This window comes from Neolamprologus brichardi, chromosome 20, assembly GCF_056152115.1.
Source record: "Neolamprologus brichardi isolate AB-2024 chromosome 20, ASM5615211v1, whole genome shotgun sequence".
NCBI classification, from domain to species: Eukaryota; Metazoa; Chordata; class Actinopteri; order Cichliformes; family Cichlidae; genus Neolamprologus; species Neolamprologus brichardi.
The window spans coordinates 23549086-23568218 of record NC_142123.1 but is presented as its reverse complement, the minus strand read 5'-3'; the positions used below and the strand labels follow the sequence as shown (position 1 = coordinate 23568218).

Sequence of the window (19133 nt, the reverse complement as noted above, 5' to 3'; positions counted from 1 at the left end):
TTTGGAGATGTTTGCTCTTTATACAGTAAAGTTACAGTGGGATACAAATAATATCAGGCTGATCCTGCCACGATTTGTTCCCCGGTTCAAATCACGGACAAACAGTATCCCACAGCTGTTTATGTTTTTAAACCCATTTTGCACAGAGAGGCATTTTTAAAAAAAAAAAAAAAGTATTGATAGCAATGTTGAATATTATTACACAGGAAAAAAAACAACTACATGTAAAATAATCACACTGTGACGCCTTTGTAAATGGAAGGACAGTAACTGCGTGTTTATATGCAAGCATGTAAAACCTGAAGATAGAGACAAAATACTGTTAATCTGACTATCTGCCATTCTGCAATTCCTCTCATGTAAGCAATAACGTGCGCACAGCGTGACGTGAAAAAAAGGCACATACCTTTGACGTTGCCTGACGAACTCTGTATTCCTCGTCCACACGTAAACGCAAAAAATGAGTTTTAAAAAATCTCAGTTTTCGGTGATTCCAAACGCCGTTTACGTATGGACGAAACAGCTGCGTTTTCAAAAGTGTGGACGTAGTGTAAAAGAGTTAGTAGTTTATTTTCTTACTACCTGTAATTTATTGCAGATTACTTGTATTTGCTTAATTGTTTACTAAATGTTTGAGGTGTGAAATAAACCGCAATTGAGCAAAATATGTGTGTGTGTGGTTGGAGGATGTGTTAGTGCGTGCGTGTGTGTGTGTGTGTGCGCGCGCGCGAGGGGGGGGGGGGGGGGGGCGAACATTTTTCTGTAAAACAAAGGGGGGCCCAACGAAAAAAGTTTGGGAAGCCCTGTGTTATAGTGTGTTGCTTTTAAGCAGTTAAGCAAAAACGCTGCTTGTCATGATGATGGGCAAAACAAAGAAGCCACAGATAGCAGTTGCTTCTAGGAAAGGCAATCCAAAACAAATTTGTCAAACTGGTTGAACTAGAAAGCTAGCTGCTGGGCACTAAAGCAGCCAGTATATTATGGAACTATATATCTTTGTGAGTTGCCATGAACATTTTTTACATGTAGTGAGGTTACTTCTCTTGCAGGCGTTTTATTATGCAATGCTGGAACATCAGAAACAACAATGAAGCAAAATCTGCAAAATCTGAAGCAAATGAAAATACTTCCAACTGTTCCAACTATTATTTTTATTTTGCAATAAGATGCACACATCATAGGAACACTATATAAAGGTTGATTTGGAAGTAGTCACAGGGCCGAGCTGGGGAATGCACGAAACGTTTGGCATCTGCGTAGACACACATTAAACACTGAGCATTCACACACAAACTGCTTTCACCTGAGTCACTGCCACTCCTTCTAGCTATAAATATGCAATGTCCAAAAAACATGTCAAATGGAGAACAGGTGCCACCTGCATAGTTCAGTAATGCAACACTAGTAGTACTGAAAACATATGAAGTCACAAGAACAAAACACCATGCATTTGTAAATACAATATTTCCATTCATGATTCTGTAGTTTCCACATGCATAAAGCAATAATTTATAAAATCTTAAAGAAATAGGTTTTGGCGGAAGGAGGAGGGTATTCACTGTGACTTGTTTTGGTGACTCATTTCTAATATTCTTCTTTTTATCTTTTCATCACAACGAGAAGAGTGCCCTGACTTTTATTGTGTATTTTCCACTTTGAACTCTGTATAGGCACATCACCCTTCGAGCCAGATTCTGGCAGATCGGACGCTTGCACAAAGGCATTCTCACACTTAGGACAAAGAAGTCACAGATAATGGACTAAACGGCTCATTCTAACTTTTCTTCTTTTATATCGATCACTGAGGTCTCAAGGTTAAAAGTGGAGCTTCACTTAGAAAAACTGTTTTTACTTACTTGTTTTAACTTTAACTTTTATCTTTCTGTGCTGGATAAAGGCTTAGACTCTCAGAATTACTTTCTCTTTCTTGAGAGGAAGAACTGAAGACAGTGACGTGTTGTTTTAGCCTTGCTTAAATGTGTACACATATACATAGCAGACATAAAGTTAAACATAAATGCACCCTTCTGGAAGTGTAAAGTTAAGAATTGGGCTGTATTATGCAGCTTTTGATTTGCATTAAAAGTCTTTCCAGCACAAGTTAATTAGGTCATGAGATCTTGGTTTGATAGTCACGGCCCTTTGAAATGAGTCACACCTTAAGGAAGGTGTTCATAGAGAAGTCTGATAACTTGCATGATGGGAATAGTATCTGTTGCACTATAATTGCCAATTAAGAGGAAAAAGATGATCCAAGGTGCCCAGAATTTTTACGTTTCAGTGTGAAACGTAAGGAAGCTTTATATTATTACTACAGGTCTCTTGAATTTCCTTTTTCATGTATGCAAGCCATATATAAAGATTTGTTTGCTCAGCAAATGCCATTTCAGTTCAGTTTTGTTCCTCACACGGCTGCTTGGAACCTGTAGTTTCAAGAATGGGGAGGAGGGAAAATTCCCTCCGGCAGTAAGAGGTGTATAGCTTCAACTTTAAGCCATTTCCTCTTAACCAAAACAAGTTACTGCATGAGCATGGAATGTCCCATATGGAAATTTGCATACAAGTGCTATTAGTGACACAGCCTCTAAAAATTTCAGTTAGTAATTAATTAATTAAGTATCCCACAGTTATTTGGGTGTACACTAAATTCCAAAGGAAAGTTCTGGATAAGTACACTTTCAAGAAACATTGAACTTTGCCACTGGGCCAGCCATGCTGGGGTTTGCATCCATGTGGAGGAAATTCTATTACATAAAAAGAGAAAGAGACACAGAGAGCGATTTTTGCTCCTAAGTGATTCAAATTTAGGCTTTATCATGATTAGTCAGATGGTATCTTTCCTCAGCTTCTTCATCGTCTGATTCTTCATCCCTAGTTTGGGGCGCAGAGGTCAGCAGCAGAGTGTCTGCATGGACTTCTTCATCATCCGACTGGATCACAGGTGTGTCCACGCCACTCGCGCTGCTATCACTGGAAGCAGACGATGTAGACGAAATGCGAGACTGCGAGCTACGGAACGGCTCATTTTGTCGTTTCAGAGATGCACACTCCCTGTAGACAACCTCGGCATCTTCATCGTCTTCATCGTCTTCCTCACCCTCTGCAATTAAAGTCTGTTAGAATATGTTGGTACTTGTCACCATGTTTAAAGTCTGAACAGGGTTTGATCAGGTTCACCCAAAAATGCCCCTTAATGTCATATAAAGCCTTTAACTTTTGACCCAAACTGCCCTGCAGTGTTATTGTTATTCAAGTGAGTTTTGTCCAGAGAACCAAAAATGTCAGTACACCTAAATATTAGAATATATGAATCAAGACAGTATTTCAGCACAGCACTGTGTCATTGTTTGACAAAATATAAAAACAAAACAAAAACATTTTTGTAACAAAATGTCCTATTTTGAAAACTGAAAAAAAAAAAATTCATCACCAAATGTACACAGATCTTGAAAGGGCCAGAGTAAGTGGTGTGCTTAAAAATGTCTGCATGGGAAATCTATGTACAAGAATAGCTTTTGAATAGTATAGTGCAGGGGTCTGCAACCTTTAGGACCCAAAGAGCCATTTGGACCCGGTTCCCATGCAAAAGAAAACACTGGGAGCCGCAAATACTTTTTGACATCTAAAATGAAGATAACACTATATATTTTGTTTTTTACCTTTATGCTTTGTGTGAACAACTAAGGTGTGTTGCTTATGAAATCCGTGAAGTGCTACAGAGAAAATTACATTTTATTTATCTAATTAACACATTTTGAACTCTTAAAGAAATATAACAAAAGGAAAGACACCCAGCTGAGCTAAAATGATCCATGTAGCAAACAAAAACTGTTGTGAGCCACCACCCTTATATCGCCTTTGGGCTTTTGGAGCCTTGACCTGACTTTTAAAAAATAATTTTAAAAAAAGCACTATGCTGCTGAAAAAAGAAAAATAGATATTTGCAAAATTCTTCCTAAATATGTATTTTACCTGGTTAATGTGTGTGGCGGGGCGTGGTCTGCAGTGCCGCTGCAGGGGAGGCGGACGCACCTGAGCGGCACCCGCAATCACGCCTCGTCACCTTAACGTCTGTGCTATCTATGCTGTTGTTGGTGTATGTCGGGCTGTGAGCTGAAAAGCTACAGCCGGCTGTATGCGTACAGCAACCGTGTGTGAAGTGTGAGTCTCGATAAATGCACGGCGTTTCGGCGGGTACACCGGCTTCCGCGAGTGTGACGCTTATTTTGAGCGATGAAAAAATAATAGGATATAATTTTATTTTTATATTTCAATATCACAACAATCTTCCAATTTAGAACTACAAGTTAAAAAAAAAAAGAATTAGCATAAATAAAATACACTTCAGCTAAATACTTGTTTATTACTAATTTATTTTCCCAAACCACGCGGAGCCGCACTATAAGAACTAAAGAGCCGCTCCGGGGCTCCGGACCCGCATGTTGCCGACCCCTGGTATAGTGGCAGCAGATTAATTGTGCCCGAGAGGCAAACGGTGCACCTGGAAGTGGAGACGCCAGAGTTCCCTCATCTGCTTCTGAGCCTGAGTTGAGGAACACATCAAGGGCTTCATGATCCGATACATCCATCAGGTCCATCTGCTCAAGGGTGTCCACATTCACCTCCATCGAAGAGATACTACCCATGGGGGCTGCATGAACAGGATATAACTCACACATTATCATGCTCATATCTATCCATCTATATATATATATATATATATATATATATATATATATATATATATATATATATATATATATATATATATATATATATATATATATATATATATATAGAGAGAGAGAGAGAGAGAGAGAGAGAGAGAGAGAGAGAGAGAGAGAGATATATTAGATAGGGATTAGATAGATTATCACTCACGTTTCTTGTGGTCAATCTGCAGTTGGGCAGTAGGTAAGTCATTATCCATGTCATGCTGGTAGACTTCTTCAAAAAAGCGCCATCTCTCTCTTAGTTTTAGGTGTTGAGCAGAGTCATTGTTTAACAGCTTCTGAGTCTTGTCTGTCTCAGCTGATCAAGAAAAGAGAGAAAAAGACAAGAAAGCACATTAAAGCACTGGCTTTACATTCCTTTCAATGTCGCACTGTGTTATACTAATAACTAGGAACAGAAGGTGTCTCTTTTCTAGGGTACAACATATGTGGGTTTCTTTTCTTGATACATAAAGGCTCTAGAAGGGCAGCTCTTCTGAGTGCAACATAATCTGTTAGTCAGATAAACATAACAACTTCCTCGCCCAGTAGTAGTGGAGTAGTTTCATAAATCAACCTAAAAACGTGCTTATAACCTTATATTTTGATTCATTCTGTTTGGCCTTTAGATAGAGTTAGGTTTAAACAACTTTTTCATGAAAGTTGGCGAACAGGAGAAAGGTTAAAGGATCACGTAACCTCACATTCCGTTTCATTGTCTGCATCTTTAGAAACGTGTAGCCACGCATTCCTTGGTAGTTGAGGTGTGTTATATACCTCATATGAGCTGCAGCACAGGATTAAAAACTAACCAAGAAAATCTATTGCATGGATTAATTTTTCTAATGCTCGCCTCATAAAATCAATAAAGAAATAAAGGGACAACAAAAGTTTCTTTTCATTTTTTATGTTCTCTTGAATTCAAACTCATACCATGAAACAGATGACATGTGCCAAATGAATTCCAGAAATGCGAGTGTAGCCTACTGGTCAGACTGGTAAATAATAATACGTTTCTTTTACTGGTAAATAATAACAGCGCAACTGTCACGCAAAGAGAAACAAGTGTTATGTTGTCAACATCTGTTGACAACATAACACTTGTCCCACTTGGACATCTATTGCAGACACCTTGTTAGAATCCTTACGGAGATACTTTATGTTGGTTGTTCCCCATATTTGTCACAACTCTATGTAATGCGGTTTACAACGTATCTCAGCATGTCACTGTCAACTACTCAGCTCTGTTTACCAGTACTTACAAAGCTCAGAGAGTAGGGGGAAGACATGCAGGAAATGGCCTGGGGCAGATTCTACCTGCTTAACCCTAAGAGCTATACAGTTCATAGGGTAGTTCAAAACATTTAAATAACTTTCTTCTTCTTCAATTCAATTTGTACGACTGTGGATTGATTCAGCTGTGCTTTTTTTTTGTTTTGTTAGTAACTTTCACATTGTCTTTTAAGGCTGTGTGAAAGTCATTGGATTTGTGGTGTTGTTCACACCTAGCTATCATGCCAAGAGCTGAGTAATAACAAAATTCTGTAAATGTTCATTAAATATGGAAGGACGCAGGACAACAAACACAGCTCAAAAATGTATCTCTGACAGCACTCAAAATTGTGTTAGTCTAGTCAAAGATTTTGTGTCTGATATGTTTAATGAGTAACTAAAAAGAATGGATCCTTTGCAATTTGGAAGGGCGGTGATTCAATCCCTTGTACCTCCAGTCTATGTGATTTTCAGTAGCTTGGACAAGCTACTGAAAGTTGTTTCGCATACATACATTGTGCGTGTGTGTGTTTAAGTATTAGACAAAATGTTTAAAGGCATAAAATGAAAGTGCTGTATGAGGCTTGTAGGAGAAGGTAGAAAAACACTATAAGTAGCAGTCAATTTACCAATGTTTTCTTGCAGTTATACGAAATCAGTATCATACTTTAAGTCCCCATTCACTTCTTAACGTTACACTACTTTGTACTAACAGTGAAACTCACTGAAATGGAGAGTCTCTAATGAGAAATTGTTATTCTTCCTTTTCCATACTTTATTCTTTCCTCTTCTTCTTTCACTATTGCTCTCTTTCCATGTTTGTTTCACTCAGCCCTTATGTAACTTTACCTAACGCAAAGAAATAATGATGCTGGTCTGACCTCTAGTGTTCACAGTCAGACTCACATATAGTTGGTGAATCGGTTCAGTAAAGTCTGCTGAAGATTTTAGGGAAATGGAGCTATTTTTTAATTATTATTATGAAAAATAAGAGAGCATTTGTCCTCGGTTCTGCCACGTGCATTGTCCTCTACTGGGTCGACAGGCTGTGATTGTGTAATTGTGCTACATCTTCCTCAGCAAACACAGGGCCTCTTTCCCCCCAGGCACCCTTAGCTGACACTTTGAGTCATGTCATCATTGTTTTGGGGATATGTGTACATGCATGTATGTGTAAATTTGAAAGTGTCAGCATGTTCACATGACTGAGTGCTTATGCATTTATGCTATTTAGTTTGCATTCTGTCACCCAGTGAACTCAACATGCTTTTGATGTCAGCACATGAAGAGAAGTATTTACTTTTCTACACTGAGCATTAATGTTCTCCTGCCTGAAAACAAAGACAACAGCCCATTTGTGTCACCCTGGGTCCTCCTTAATTTATTTCTCTCTCCAGAAACCTTGTTAGTCTGCCGGGTACTTTTTTCTTCCCTGGAAGATTGTGTCCACTGTCATCCATGAGTGATAACCCAATATTCTGTCATTCAATTGGTCTGAGAAGGAAGTTCTGTCTCTTTGCCTGCCCCTTTAAGCAGTTGGTGGGAAGACAGTCAATGGAAAAAAGTGTACTGTGTTTTTAAGCATATACCAGTGCCAGACCATAGATGTAATAAATGAACATGTCAGTACTACACTAGTTTAAAAATACAAATATACTCAAATCATCTGACAAACTCAACTGTTTAAAAAAAACAAACACTTGAGACTCACTTGAAGAATGACTTTCATGTTAAAACGGCCAATGTCAGAGATATAATTAACATGTATATATGTTAAACAAAGCACAAACGGGGTGCTGGATTTTGATGCCAGTTGTTAGGTGAAGTGGATCACAGAAAAGGGCTTCACCAACAACTTTCTTGTAATTAATTTGGTCACTATCAGATTGCTGTGATCACCCATTTAGTATGGAAGAAATGCTAACTTCTTTGCAAACACTACTACTGGCTGAATGTCAGTAAAGCTTGAAAAAATGTTGACTTTTAAAGCAGAAGTTGGGTCTCACTGCTGCAGACTCCAAGCGAGTCTCACTTCAAAGTAAAAGTGAATCTCCATTTTGGGTTTGTGTCACATTGTTTGGAGTATCACTCCTACTCGGAGGGCAGCTGGTGTGTGTTTGCAGGTTACCCTGCGTCTTCCATGCAAACAACCAAAGCAATTGCACTTTCACCTAGCGACTACCACCATCCGCCTGCAGCCATTGGCCAGCTAGATGGTAAATACACATTTTTTCATTGCGACTAGTTGTTTCAGGGGTTGCTGACCAGTCAAATCAAGTCTGTGTGACTGGGGCCTTAGCTGATGATTTAGCACTTCAACCCCTCTTCTAAGTCTGATCATTTCTAACTCCAAAAAATCAATATGTTGATACCATAAAGCTAGTGAAGGCCTTCCAGCGAATAGTGCAGTGTAGGGCTGGGCCATATCATACCGTTCACGGTAATACCGGTATAATGCTGGGCAACGATAAGAAAATGAAATATCGCAATAGAATATGGGTAAAACGCGCATGCGCAGTGCCTTTGCTTTCATACGCACATGGCGGAAAAAGCATGGCGGCGACGCAGAATGAGAAGAGCGAAAGTGGATCGTTAAATGAAACGGATGAACCAGAATTGGTTTGTAAAAATGCTGCAACTTCAGTGGTGTGGAACTGGTTTGGCTTTCGTCCGTCAGATACAAAACAAAGCACTATTTTTGGTAGAGCATGCTAGCGGGCCGTCGTTATTGCCGTGTTTTTTGGAAAATACGGCACACTTAAAATCAATCCTTTGATTTTTCTGAAAATCGACAGTGCCCCTTATAATTCCGTGTGCCTTGTGTATGAATGTGTTTACTGACCTCGAAACAATTTTATGTGGTACACGGCACTCGAAAATCTGTCAAATGTTTTAGTACGACTTTGCTAAGCTGAGCATCGCGGAGTTATACGTACCGTGTTTCAACATAATATTACCGTATTGTGTGTGTATAACCTCTTTTAAAGTTTTGTGGATATTAAACATGGTTATGCTAAAGGATATGTCGGCCAATTTCCACTGGAAATGCCTTTTGGTTAAACTGTCAGCAAGGAATTTGCATTTGCACGGTAAAGTTTTTATATAGCTATATGCACATAAAAAACAGCTGCTTGTTCAAGTGAAAATACTTTGATGGGGGTTTTTTGCACTAATAAAGTTGTGGAGTTGTAAAGTAATTTGTCTAGTGTCAATTATATCATCAGTTATATCGTTATCGCAAATTTTCAAATGTATATCGTGATAAATATTTTTGGTCATATCGCCCTGCTCTAGTGCAGTGATTACATCTGTTTTTCATATAGAGTTGCTAAAGCTTTAGATGACATGCCTTTATTAGACTACACTCCAAAACAAAGTTGTTCAAATCAACAGTGAATTGCAGGAGGAATAGTATGAAACTTAATATGATATTTGACCAAATAATGATGAACATGCAAGCTACTAAAATCACCCGTCCACCATCTTGCCACCTGCCAGTGTCCATAAACATTTTAGAGGAATCATTTGGCAACAGTGAAAATTTTGATACAAATTAAGTACTTACTTACTTACTTACTTACTTACTTAATAATGATGAAACTTGACAATGATTAAACTGAACAGCTTACATAAAGTTTAGTTTTGCCCCTTGGCCATATGGAAGTCTCTTTCTCTCTCTGTATCTCTGTGACTATCTCTTGCCTTCTTCCCCTTTGTCTGTTTAAAATATAAAAATCATATTGCATTACTCAAGTTGAGTTGACCAATGGACATGTCCAACCCACACACAGTCTCAGCCGCATGTCCCCATCTGTCTGCCCTGACGGGGGAGAGAAACATATATGTAAAAAACTGACTCATTCAGATAACCTTTGGGGTTCCTGCCACACTGCTGTGGAAGACGTGTAGGAGGTATCCATGCAAATTGGCTAAGGTTACATTACTACCAGGCAGAGGTCATAGCTTCTAGAGGGAAATCTTGTGCTTTTGACAGGGATTATTATTGTTATTAAATCCCTTATTTAAACAGGTTGTCACTGAGATCAAGATATGTTTTTCTTGAGAAACCAGTGAACAAAAGACAAACTAAAGAGTAGACTGACTTGTAGACATGCAGACAGATGATACAAACACACATTGTATACACATGTATACATTACACAAATATACAGTAACTTCCAGGGACTCCTATGTTAAACTAATGAAGAGGACCTAACCTGTTGTTTGGTGTTTTCTAGTCAGCATAATGACATCATACTATATCATGTATCATCCAGGTTTTATAGATATAAATTAGATGTTGTACTGATAATACCATCGTCTGTGATGGTATGATAGGGCAGAATGGAATTACCACCTTGCATATCTAGAACAACAACATCAGGGCATGTACACGTTTTAGAGCAACATGTCCTCGCATCCAGACAATGTCTTTTTCAGGGAGGGCCTTGCATATTTTAGCAAGACAGTACAATAAAGTAGCAGATGCTGCATGGTGGTAAACATGGCCCTGTCACAAATTCTGTGAAACTTGTTGCTGCAATTAAATTCAAAGTGATTTACTTTTTTTCCCCTTGAAATAGTAAACTTTCACTTTTGTCACTGTTGTGACAAAAGTGGGGTTGTGAGATTTTCAAATCATTTTCTGTTTTTATTCGGAATTGGGGGTTGAATAAGCGATAAAATCTCTTTTGACCTGACATTGCAAGTACTGTGTGTAAATGAAATTAAAGACCAGAGTTAAGCTGGAAAGAGAGCCCTATAGATAAACACCAGACAGTTTTCAAGACTGATAAAATAGTCGTAAATGGTGGAACACATCCATTTCTGTTCACACTCTTATATAAATGTATGCAGCAAAATACAGGTCACATAGAAAGCCCTTACTAAAGGTGGGTCAGCAAAGAGAAAGCAGATGTGTGAGTTTTACTTTGTTAGGGAAATGCAGGCCTCAGGACAGGAAGCTTATTAACAATACAGAAGAAAATAAAATCAAGAGAGTAAATGAAAGGAAAAATACAAGGCTACAAATATGTGGGTTCCAAATTGATTCATCATATTTATTGCAAGTGTTACTGCGTGTTAAAACACAGTGATATAGTTACAGTCACTGATTGAACCAGAAGAAATACTTATGTATAACTGCTGTGTGCAAGAACCACCTTCCATCTCGAACTCATTCTGCAGATGATTATCCTGGAGCTGTAAATGTGCTGTTATCCTTAGTGCTGTATTAGATCCATTAATTAGAAATTGACTCCCAATTAGAGGTAAGTAGGTGGTACGCTAATAAGCTAGATATGGTATCTTTTGAATTTCACATCAAACCAGAAAAACACATTACATAATGCACTTTTGCTTTTGTGCTGTGCAACCAATGCTTCTTTATATTTTGCTAGGAAAATGAAAATAGCAATTTACTGAAGTATGTGCAAACTATTAAATTAAACCATTTCAATATAAATGCAGTATATAAGACAAAACACAGCCTAAACTACCTTGCAAGCTTTCTTGTAATTTATTTAAGTAGTCTCCAGGAATACTGCTGGCATTCAAGGATATGCTGGAGAGATCATGTCTCTCAGCTGGCCTGAAATGCCTTGGTGTTCCCCTGGACAAGCTGGAGGAGGTGGCAAGGGAGAGGGAGGTTTTGATTTTTCTGCTTAGGCTGCTTCCCCTGCGACCCGGCCACGGATAAGTGGAAGAAAATGGGTGGATGAATAGATGGATGGAATCCCACGATGCTTGTGATCTCTTACATGACGTGTTCCCATCCCCTACCCTGACCCCTCCAGAAATCCTTTCTTGATCTCAACCCACATCATATATACTTAGATCTTACTGTTACATAATACTTGTACCATCCTCATCTGCACACCCTACACTGGACTCCTACTGCATGAGGACTTAGTTCAATGGTTTGATTGCAGTGTATATTAATGTGTGCAGCCAGAAAAAGAGAATGAAAGAAAGTTTTTCAAAGGAGGTTTTTCAAAGAAAGCTGATTGTGGTTCTGCAACCTGAATCTGCTGTGTATTATCCCTGGTTTAAAGTAACTGTAGTGTCAGTGATTTGAGGATAAAGAGCTTTTTAGGTCTGCTTAACTCAGCTTCACCTCTTTCTGACAAATACAAAGATGCAGTGCCACCATGCATGTTTGATGCTTTTGTTATCTGACATTGCATAGAAATAATAGAGTTTGCATTAATATTGAACGTTTTCCTTCTTCTTATTCTTATCTACATTCCACATTCTTTTTCTATAAAAAATTTCTGTGCATGCATTGATGTTGATCCGTTCTCCAGTGAACACAAAAGGTATTGGTGATGTGTGAGTTTCTGAGCTTGAGGATATATATGAATTCCAGGGCCAGAGGTGACAATTAAGCTGAAGCACATGATTTTCCTTTCTTCCTTTTGATCCTCTAATCACCGGGGCATGATGCAGTGTCCCCTTCAGCTGTTCTGCTTCTGATAAACTGCAATGCTTGGCTTTTATTATTGGATATAAGTGTCTTTTCTGTGATAACAACATTCATCTTTCAATATATGAATATGTGTTATTGTAATGGTGCAGCTGTATATCAAGAGTTCTCTGCCACTGCACTAGGCACTGGAAACAAATGTTCCTATTGAACTGGAGAGTCACATGGTGTAACATGTAATCCCCTTGTGGCAAGTGGAAAGAAATCCCATGATCATTTTACCATTTTCAGTGAATAGAGATTGGGTGCTTATGTGCGTAAGAGAGCTGGTACAGCAGTCACACTGCATGACCAATAACGTGTGACAGCCCATCCATCTTAAACCCTATCCTTCCTCTCCTACATCTTCTAATTCCCCCCCCAGAGACCCCCATCTAACAGCAGTATACAGCTTCATGATTTTTAGAAATTACTACTAGTATTTACCGAGCCAACCACTCCTTTCTCCTGGCTTTGTAGCAACAGTAGTCCATCAAGCATAAATCATTTATGAGTGAGGTCACTGCACCACAACAGCCACCTCCCCCGGTGTGGTTCCTCACTCCTGCCCACACTCACATATCCATTAAACACACAGCCATGTGGCAGATAGTAAATCAAGACTGGTCATTTACAGTATGCTCTTACTATAACACCCAGCACCACCATTATACTAGCCTATGCAATACTACAAGAGACACAGCCTGAAGCCTAGATTCAAGAATACTTGACAGTACATTAATCTACAGTTTAATACATATGTAGCATCACTCTTTTATCTTCTCCACCCATTTATCTTGAAGCCTACTTAACACTTTTTAATGCTTCTTAATGCTTTATTAGTTGTCTCTCATCTCAAACTCCTATAGTGAGATTATATGTAAACCTCCTCTGACCACCCACTCTCTATATGTCTGATCAAATTTTCTGTTCCCAGGCTGTTCCCATTCCCAAAACCATTAAAGCACTTCACTCACAGCTGAAAACAAAGATGACCTCCAGCCATGCCATATTTAGGCCAGTCTACACAGTGCTTTTATCAGACATACATTTTTATTAATCTTCCTGTGTACAGTACTGCCCATACACAACCCCACAGACAAAGACATTATTAAAGAGCACATTAATATAGCACATTACTCTGTGGACACTTTAACATTACACTGGTTCAATTATAAATCTGACTGTGATTCCCCAGAAAGTAAATCAGTGTCAGCAGATCTTTCCTGTTACTATAAGAAGAACCTCGGACTAGTTCTTATCCTCTCACTGTGATTAAACAACATCAGCATGACTCATGTTGTACTTCTGTCCAGCTTATTTAGCAGAAAGGAAAAGTAGGATCATATAAACTGATAAATGAATCATGGGTAATAACTTATTACCAGATTTCAGTAACAGTCTTTAAATAAAGTTAACAGAACATGCATCTCATACCTACTATGTCTAGTGGAAGAAACATTAACAAAGTAGAGTGTATGTTGTTTTGCTGTCTTATAAAAGAACCTAATGATGCTAAATGAAAGATGTCATATGAAGGAGATGTCAAATATATTTTGAAGCTCTGGATGTTGGGTTGTGAGTCATGTAAGGCTGTTGCACTAAGAGGAAATTAGAAATCTCAGTGCAGTTGTATATTAAGACTTTCACTGCCTGGAATATTCTGAAATGTGCTGTTGAAAGCAATTTGTTAAATTACCCTCGTAAACTGAAAAAGAGCTACAATACTAAAGCTACTAAATTACTCTGCAGAGTAATTTCCAGTGTGGGTCATAAAGTTATGCACTGCAGGTCTGTTTACTGCTTTGTTTTTCTAACTACATTTCTGTTAACTCATTTACTTACATGCCTGGCGTTTTTTGAGGTTAGTTGACCCAGCAGACGACATGGTTCGATGGTGTGGGACTGGTTGAAGAGCCCTTAGAAGCCTTTGAAGGTGTTGAATTTGTCCTGTCCCCTCCTGTCAAGGCTCCAAGACAGAATGCTGGTGTGTTTGTAGAGGATGGTCATCTATCCATTACATCTCCTGGCTTTGGTACGGGCGTTATTAAAGATGTAACATTCACATTATCTCCCTTTGCTCTTTTCTGTCTTTTCTTCTGCTCTGCCTTTCCTGCTGTGCTCGCTGACTCTTCGTCTCCCCTCCCTTTCTGATCGCCTTTGCTGTTTTTTCTAGGTTTTCCCTCTCACTGCTTCACACTTTCATCTTGGCTGCCTCTCCGTGTCTCGCACGCACACACGCAGTCTTGCTCATTCTGTCAGACAAGCTCAGTTGTGTTGCAGGGTGGCGTGTGTGTGTGTGTGTGTGTGGCTTGAAGGGGTTGATAGTGGGCTAGAGCACTATGGCCTGTACCAACTGCTTATGAGGGGGGTCATCAGGACATCTGGATTAGGAGGAGTATAGTCTTTTTACATAACACTGAGGAGTGTACCAAATATAAAAGCCTATAATTTCAGTTATCCTTGATAAGCATACTTTTTTATTATTTGCAAAATTAACACAGTTTTGTTTTGGAAGTGAACTCTAATAAGAAAACCATATGAGAAAAAACCCCATGACTGCATGACTGACTCTATCATGTTCTCACAGGGTGAAAAAGCTGACAAAAGTCAAAATATCAAGGCAACATTAGTCAATAGATTTCTGAGTTATCTCACCTTGTGACAGATGGGTGTTCTGCTTCCAGTAAAGAAAACAAAATAGTGCTTTTTCAACCACAGTACCACCTTCTGGCATTAAGGTAGTGCAGTCAGACATGGCAAAATGCAAGGTGTGACTAATTTGTCTGCTGGGAGATTATTCTTTTACATTGTTGGGAGTATGTTATATATGCTTCTGTTTCTGTTAGTGTGACATTTTAAGTTTGATAAATTGTAGTTCAACCCAAGTAATTCAAATTTGGTCAAGTGTGGAGTGACGGCATTTTCTTCTACATTCATTTACAAACATTTGGACTGTATAATAAATGGGAACACTTAAATACTGAGGTAAACATACTATTAAAAAAAAAACAAAAAGAGGATAATCAGTTATGTGAAGCTTCAATAAACTAAAAAAAGTTATGCCCTGCTTTTATTGGAAAAGTTCATAGTGTGCGATATCTACTTACAGTAGCTTTGAAAATGGAAACCCGTTGCAAGGACAGAATATTGTTGACTTTTCAGGAGTTCTGGCAACTTAACTTAGCTTTTTGCCCAACTTGAATATTACTTTGAGGTTAACAGTAAAATTAAAGCTTCAGTGGCATGCATTTTTACCTTGAGAAACACAAAGGTTTCTGTTGTCATGTACAGAATGAAAAGGTCATTAAAAATACACACGTTACCTAAAATACTTGTTTAAAAGCACACATTCACACTTCATACGTGGGAGATGGAGTTAACAGGCACTTAGGATCATTGCAGGTCCTCACTCTCCCTTTCTCAGTAAGAGTCTTCAAACATTCAGTTGCATCACACTTCAGCTGCAACTAATGCCATGGAAAACAGTGCAGACTTTGTAAGGAGAAGAACAATAAGATACGACTGATCGTCTAGTTTTTCTATGAAATCTGAGGTTCTCAGTATGTTCTTAAAGTTGCACAGCTCAACAGACAATCTGTTTAGATTTATAACTGACGGCACTCCAACTCAGCAGTGTCCTGTACAGCCTGACTTTGGGGACTTACAGTAACTCTTATGGTGGCTGATGTTTCTAAAAAGAGAAAGATTTTGCTCTCAACATATAAACCCTTATCCACTTAGAGTATGTTAGCTTACTTCTCAACAACTCACAATCCCTCATTTGTGAGTTAATATTGGCACCTGCAGGTGAAGACTGTGTATTACAGCTTATTTTAGTTCACATATCAACAGAAACAGTTTTTTCAAAAACTCAGTTTCTGCGTTTACATGTGAACAATGAAAACAGAGATTTTTTTTATTAAAAATAAAATGCTATTCAAAATATCACATTCTGCCGTGTGAGGATATTCTGAATAATTTGTATTAGTATTGGAAATTAAAATATTTGTGAGATATTACGCATTTTGTGCACATGTACTCACACACACATAAATGTATTGTGTTGTCCATAGGAGAGAGTTTTGTTATACAAAGACTGGAAAGCAGAACAAGTTTTTAAAATGTGGAATGATACCTGAAATGTTACGAATATATTTACATTTATTGATAGACATAATAAACAACTTTTAACTTATTGGGCCACAATGTAAAGTTGAAAATAGTATCAACAAGCCCAGGAGAGATTTGCATGCTGTTGCTGATGCAGCAGCATGGAAGGTAGGTAAGGTAAAGGCTTGCACATGTAAAATCTGAAACATGCTCCTGTAATTGCACTATAGGCTATATGCTGGATTGGAATTACTGACAGCAACAATTTACAGAAAGGAAGATAGGAAGCAGCCATACGTAATGCAATGCAGGGACAGCGACTCCTTTTATTATAGAGGGGAGCTTCCAGGATTGGTATCATGCATGACGGGATCGTAGACGACACTGTGTACAATCAAAGTGATTGACAAATGTAACTAGTAGCAAGAAAATGACAAAGACTTGAGCACGATTGCATGAAGTTATTTACAAGGAAAATTACAGGTGAGCAGTGAGATTTAAAGTATGCGGCGTGAAGACCAACTGACCTGAAGAAGTGGTGAAGAAAGAGTGTCGGACTAGACCACTGATGCTGCAATAAGCTTTATAGGAGATTGGAAGCGATGTAAAGGTTAGATGAGCCGCCAAACACCCGGGAAGCAGACAGATGTGTGACCACAGATCTTCGTTATTCAACTTCTACAAAAGCTTCCTTTGTTCTACAGTAAATTGGACTAAGCAACATAAATGAGCTTGCCATACTTTTTTTGGTATGTTAAATGTGTGTTTGAAACTAATTAGTAAATAAACATCCTCAGTTAGTTGGCTAAGGAAAAAGCTAGCTATCAGAAAAAAAGCTGGTGTCCGTTCACTTTAGACAATTTTCCATGCAGATGAGTTAATTTACCCTAACCACAGAATTTCAGTTGTACTTGAATGCTCATTAAAAAAATCACAGTCCCTAACTGTATAGGCCTCTGTTACTGTACTTTTATTAAGAGCATTAAACCTTAAGAGCAACAGGTAGGACTCTTTCAGCTCCTCCGCTGAGTTTAAATTATTATTAAACAGGATTATGTCTTTTCTCCACATATGGGTGGACAGTAACGGTAAAGTAAAACATTTGAATCAATTAAAAAAGGGATCAACAATTCATTACTAGTGTTAACTGAAGAAGAGAAGATTGAAAAGACCAGTATATCAGTACTGATGCAAATTCACTGAAATGCAGCTGACATACTGATAACAGGGATGGTGCCCACAAAAGAAAACTGGGTTTAACCAAAGCTGTCTGGTTAAAAAAAGGCTGTCTGTGTGGAAGCTGTTTATCTCTGTTTGTAACAAACATTAAAACTATTTAAACTCTGGTAAACAGTCTGAAATAAACCAGCCTCTCCTTGAATTTTTCCTCTTTGTTCAGTATTTTGATGTTAAAATATCAAGTTAATTATACCACTACTGCTTTTACTCAGCAAAACATTAGAAAATATAGCAAAGCCTAATACTTATGAGTTGAAAGCAAATGATGATTTTAGAAATATGTTAATAAGTTAAAATATATGCTTAATTTCATTTGAACTATGGATATTTTTTCAGCATAAACTCAATTAGCTTTGGTGGTTTTGGTTTGGTTTTGATTCTGTATAGCTTACATCTTTTGAGAGATAAAATATGAAACATTAATACACTGTTCAAAACATTAAAGGAATTTTAATTTTTAATCAAAGTATAGCATAAAGCATCATCAAACAGGATATTGATCTGGTCAGATAAATAGCAAAAGGTGTTGTTTTGGTGCTAATTAAATTAATCAATTAAATTAACAATAGGTTCACTTAAGGGGCAACAATGAGAAAACCCCCTAAACAAGAACGTTACTAGCAAAATTCTAAATAATATAAATGTCCACAATTCAAAATGCTGGGTTAAAAGTTTTCACCAACATGAACGTCGTCACCTGGTCAGGCGTGGATTATCATGAAAATAAGCCTGTACAACTGCATCACCACTGCAAGGCCAGTAGGTGTCACAGAGGAACATAACAAAAAGTTAGAAATGGCTACTGAAGTAGTAATTCCCTTTGTATTGCAGTACACAAGCAAACTACAGCTTTGGTTTCCACCAGCTACAATTCAGCATTTTCACCTAACATGTTCTGCACCACTCTCTGATTTCTCTTTATGTATGTACTCCTAGACAAACCAGCTGAGAGGGTGGCCACTGATCATATCAACTAAGAAGATGGAAAGAGAGTCACGATTTCTTGATGATAAGAACGTTTACACAGTCGTCATAACTGCCATAGATGATGGTACGCAGAAGCTCTACTGTAGTTAGAATAAACTGAACAATTTCTTGAAGAAAGGCTTTATTGTGTTGTGGTTTCAAAGGTGAACCTCTAGCCATAAGCACATAAGCTGTCCAGATCCACCTCGCGGAAATCAGTGACAATACTCTAGTAATGAAGACTACTAGACTATCATTTTACTTCATATGTGAAACTTTGTCCAAAGAATAGTGTGTTGTCTTCAACAGTGTGTAACGTGAGTGATGCAACAGCATATATAAACATTGCTTTACCATAATTATTATTA

General features: G+C 38.1%; 1 protein-coding gene across 1 annotated transcript; it reads right to left on the bottom strand.

The window, feature by feature from the left end:
• Positions 1 to 1151: 1151 nt before the first annotated feature.
• LOC118454615 (dysbindin-like) lies at positions 1152 to 14751 on the bottom strand. The gene is made up of 4 exons (XM_087833633.1): positions 14293 to 14751; positions 4882 to 5031; positions 4502 to 4651; positions 1152 to 3100 (listed from the first exon to the last, which is right to left on the bottom strand). The coding sequence occupies exons 1-4, from the start codon at positions 14333 to 14335 to the stop codon at positions 2805 to 2807; spliced, it is 639 nt and encodes a 212-aa protein (XP_087689759.1). The 5' UTR covers positions 14336 to 14751; the 3' UTR covers positions 1152 to 2804.
• Positions 14752 to 19133: the final 4382 nt, after the last annotated feature.

What these genes read in the sequence shown, in the direction of transcription:
- LOC118454615 (XM_087833633.1), bottom strand. Translation starts at nt 14,335, where the DNA reads ATGTCGTCTGCTGGGTCAACTAACCTCAAAAAACGCCAGGCAT. An exon ending in CCTCAAAAAACGCCAGGCAT is followed by an intron (nt 5,032 to 14,292) that starts GTAAGTAAATGA and finishes TTTCTTGATCAG; the next exon opens with CTGAGACAGACAAGACTCAG. An exon ending in TCTGGCGTCTCCACTTCCAG is followed by an intron (nt 3,101 to 4,501) that starts GTGCACCGTTTG and finishes CTTTAATTGCAG; the next exon opens with AGGGTGAGGAAGACGATGAA.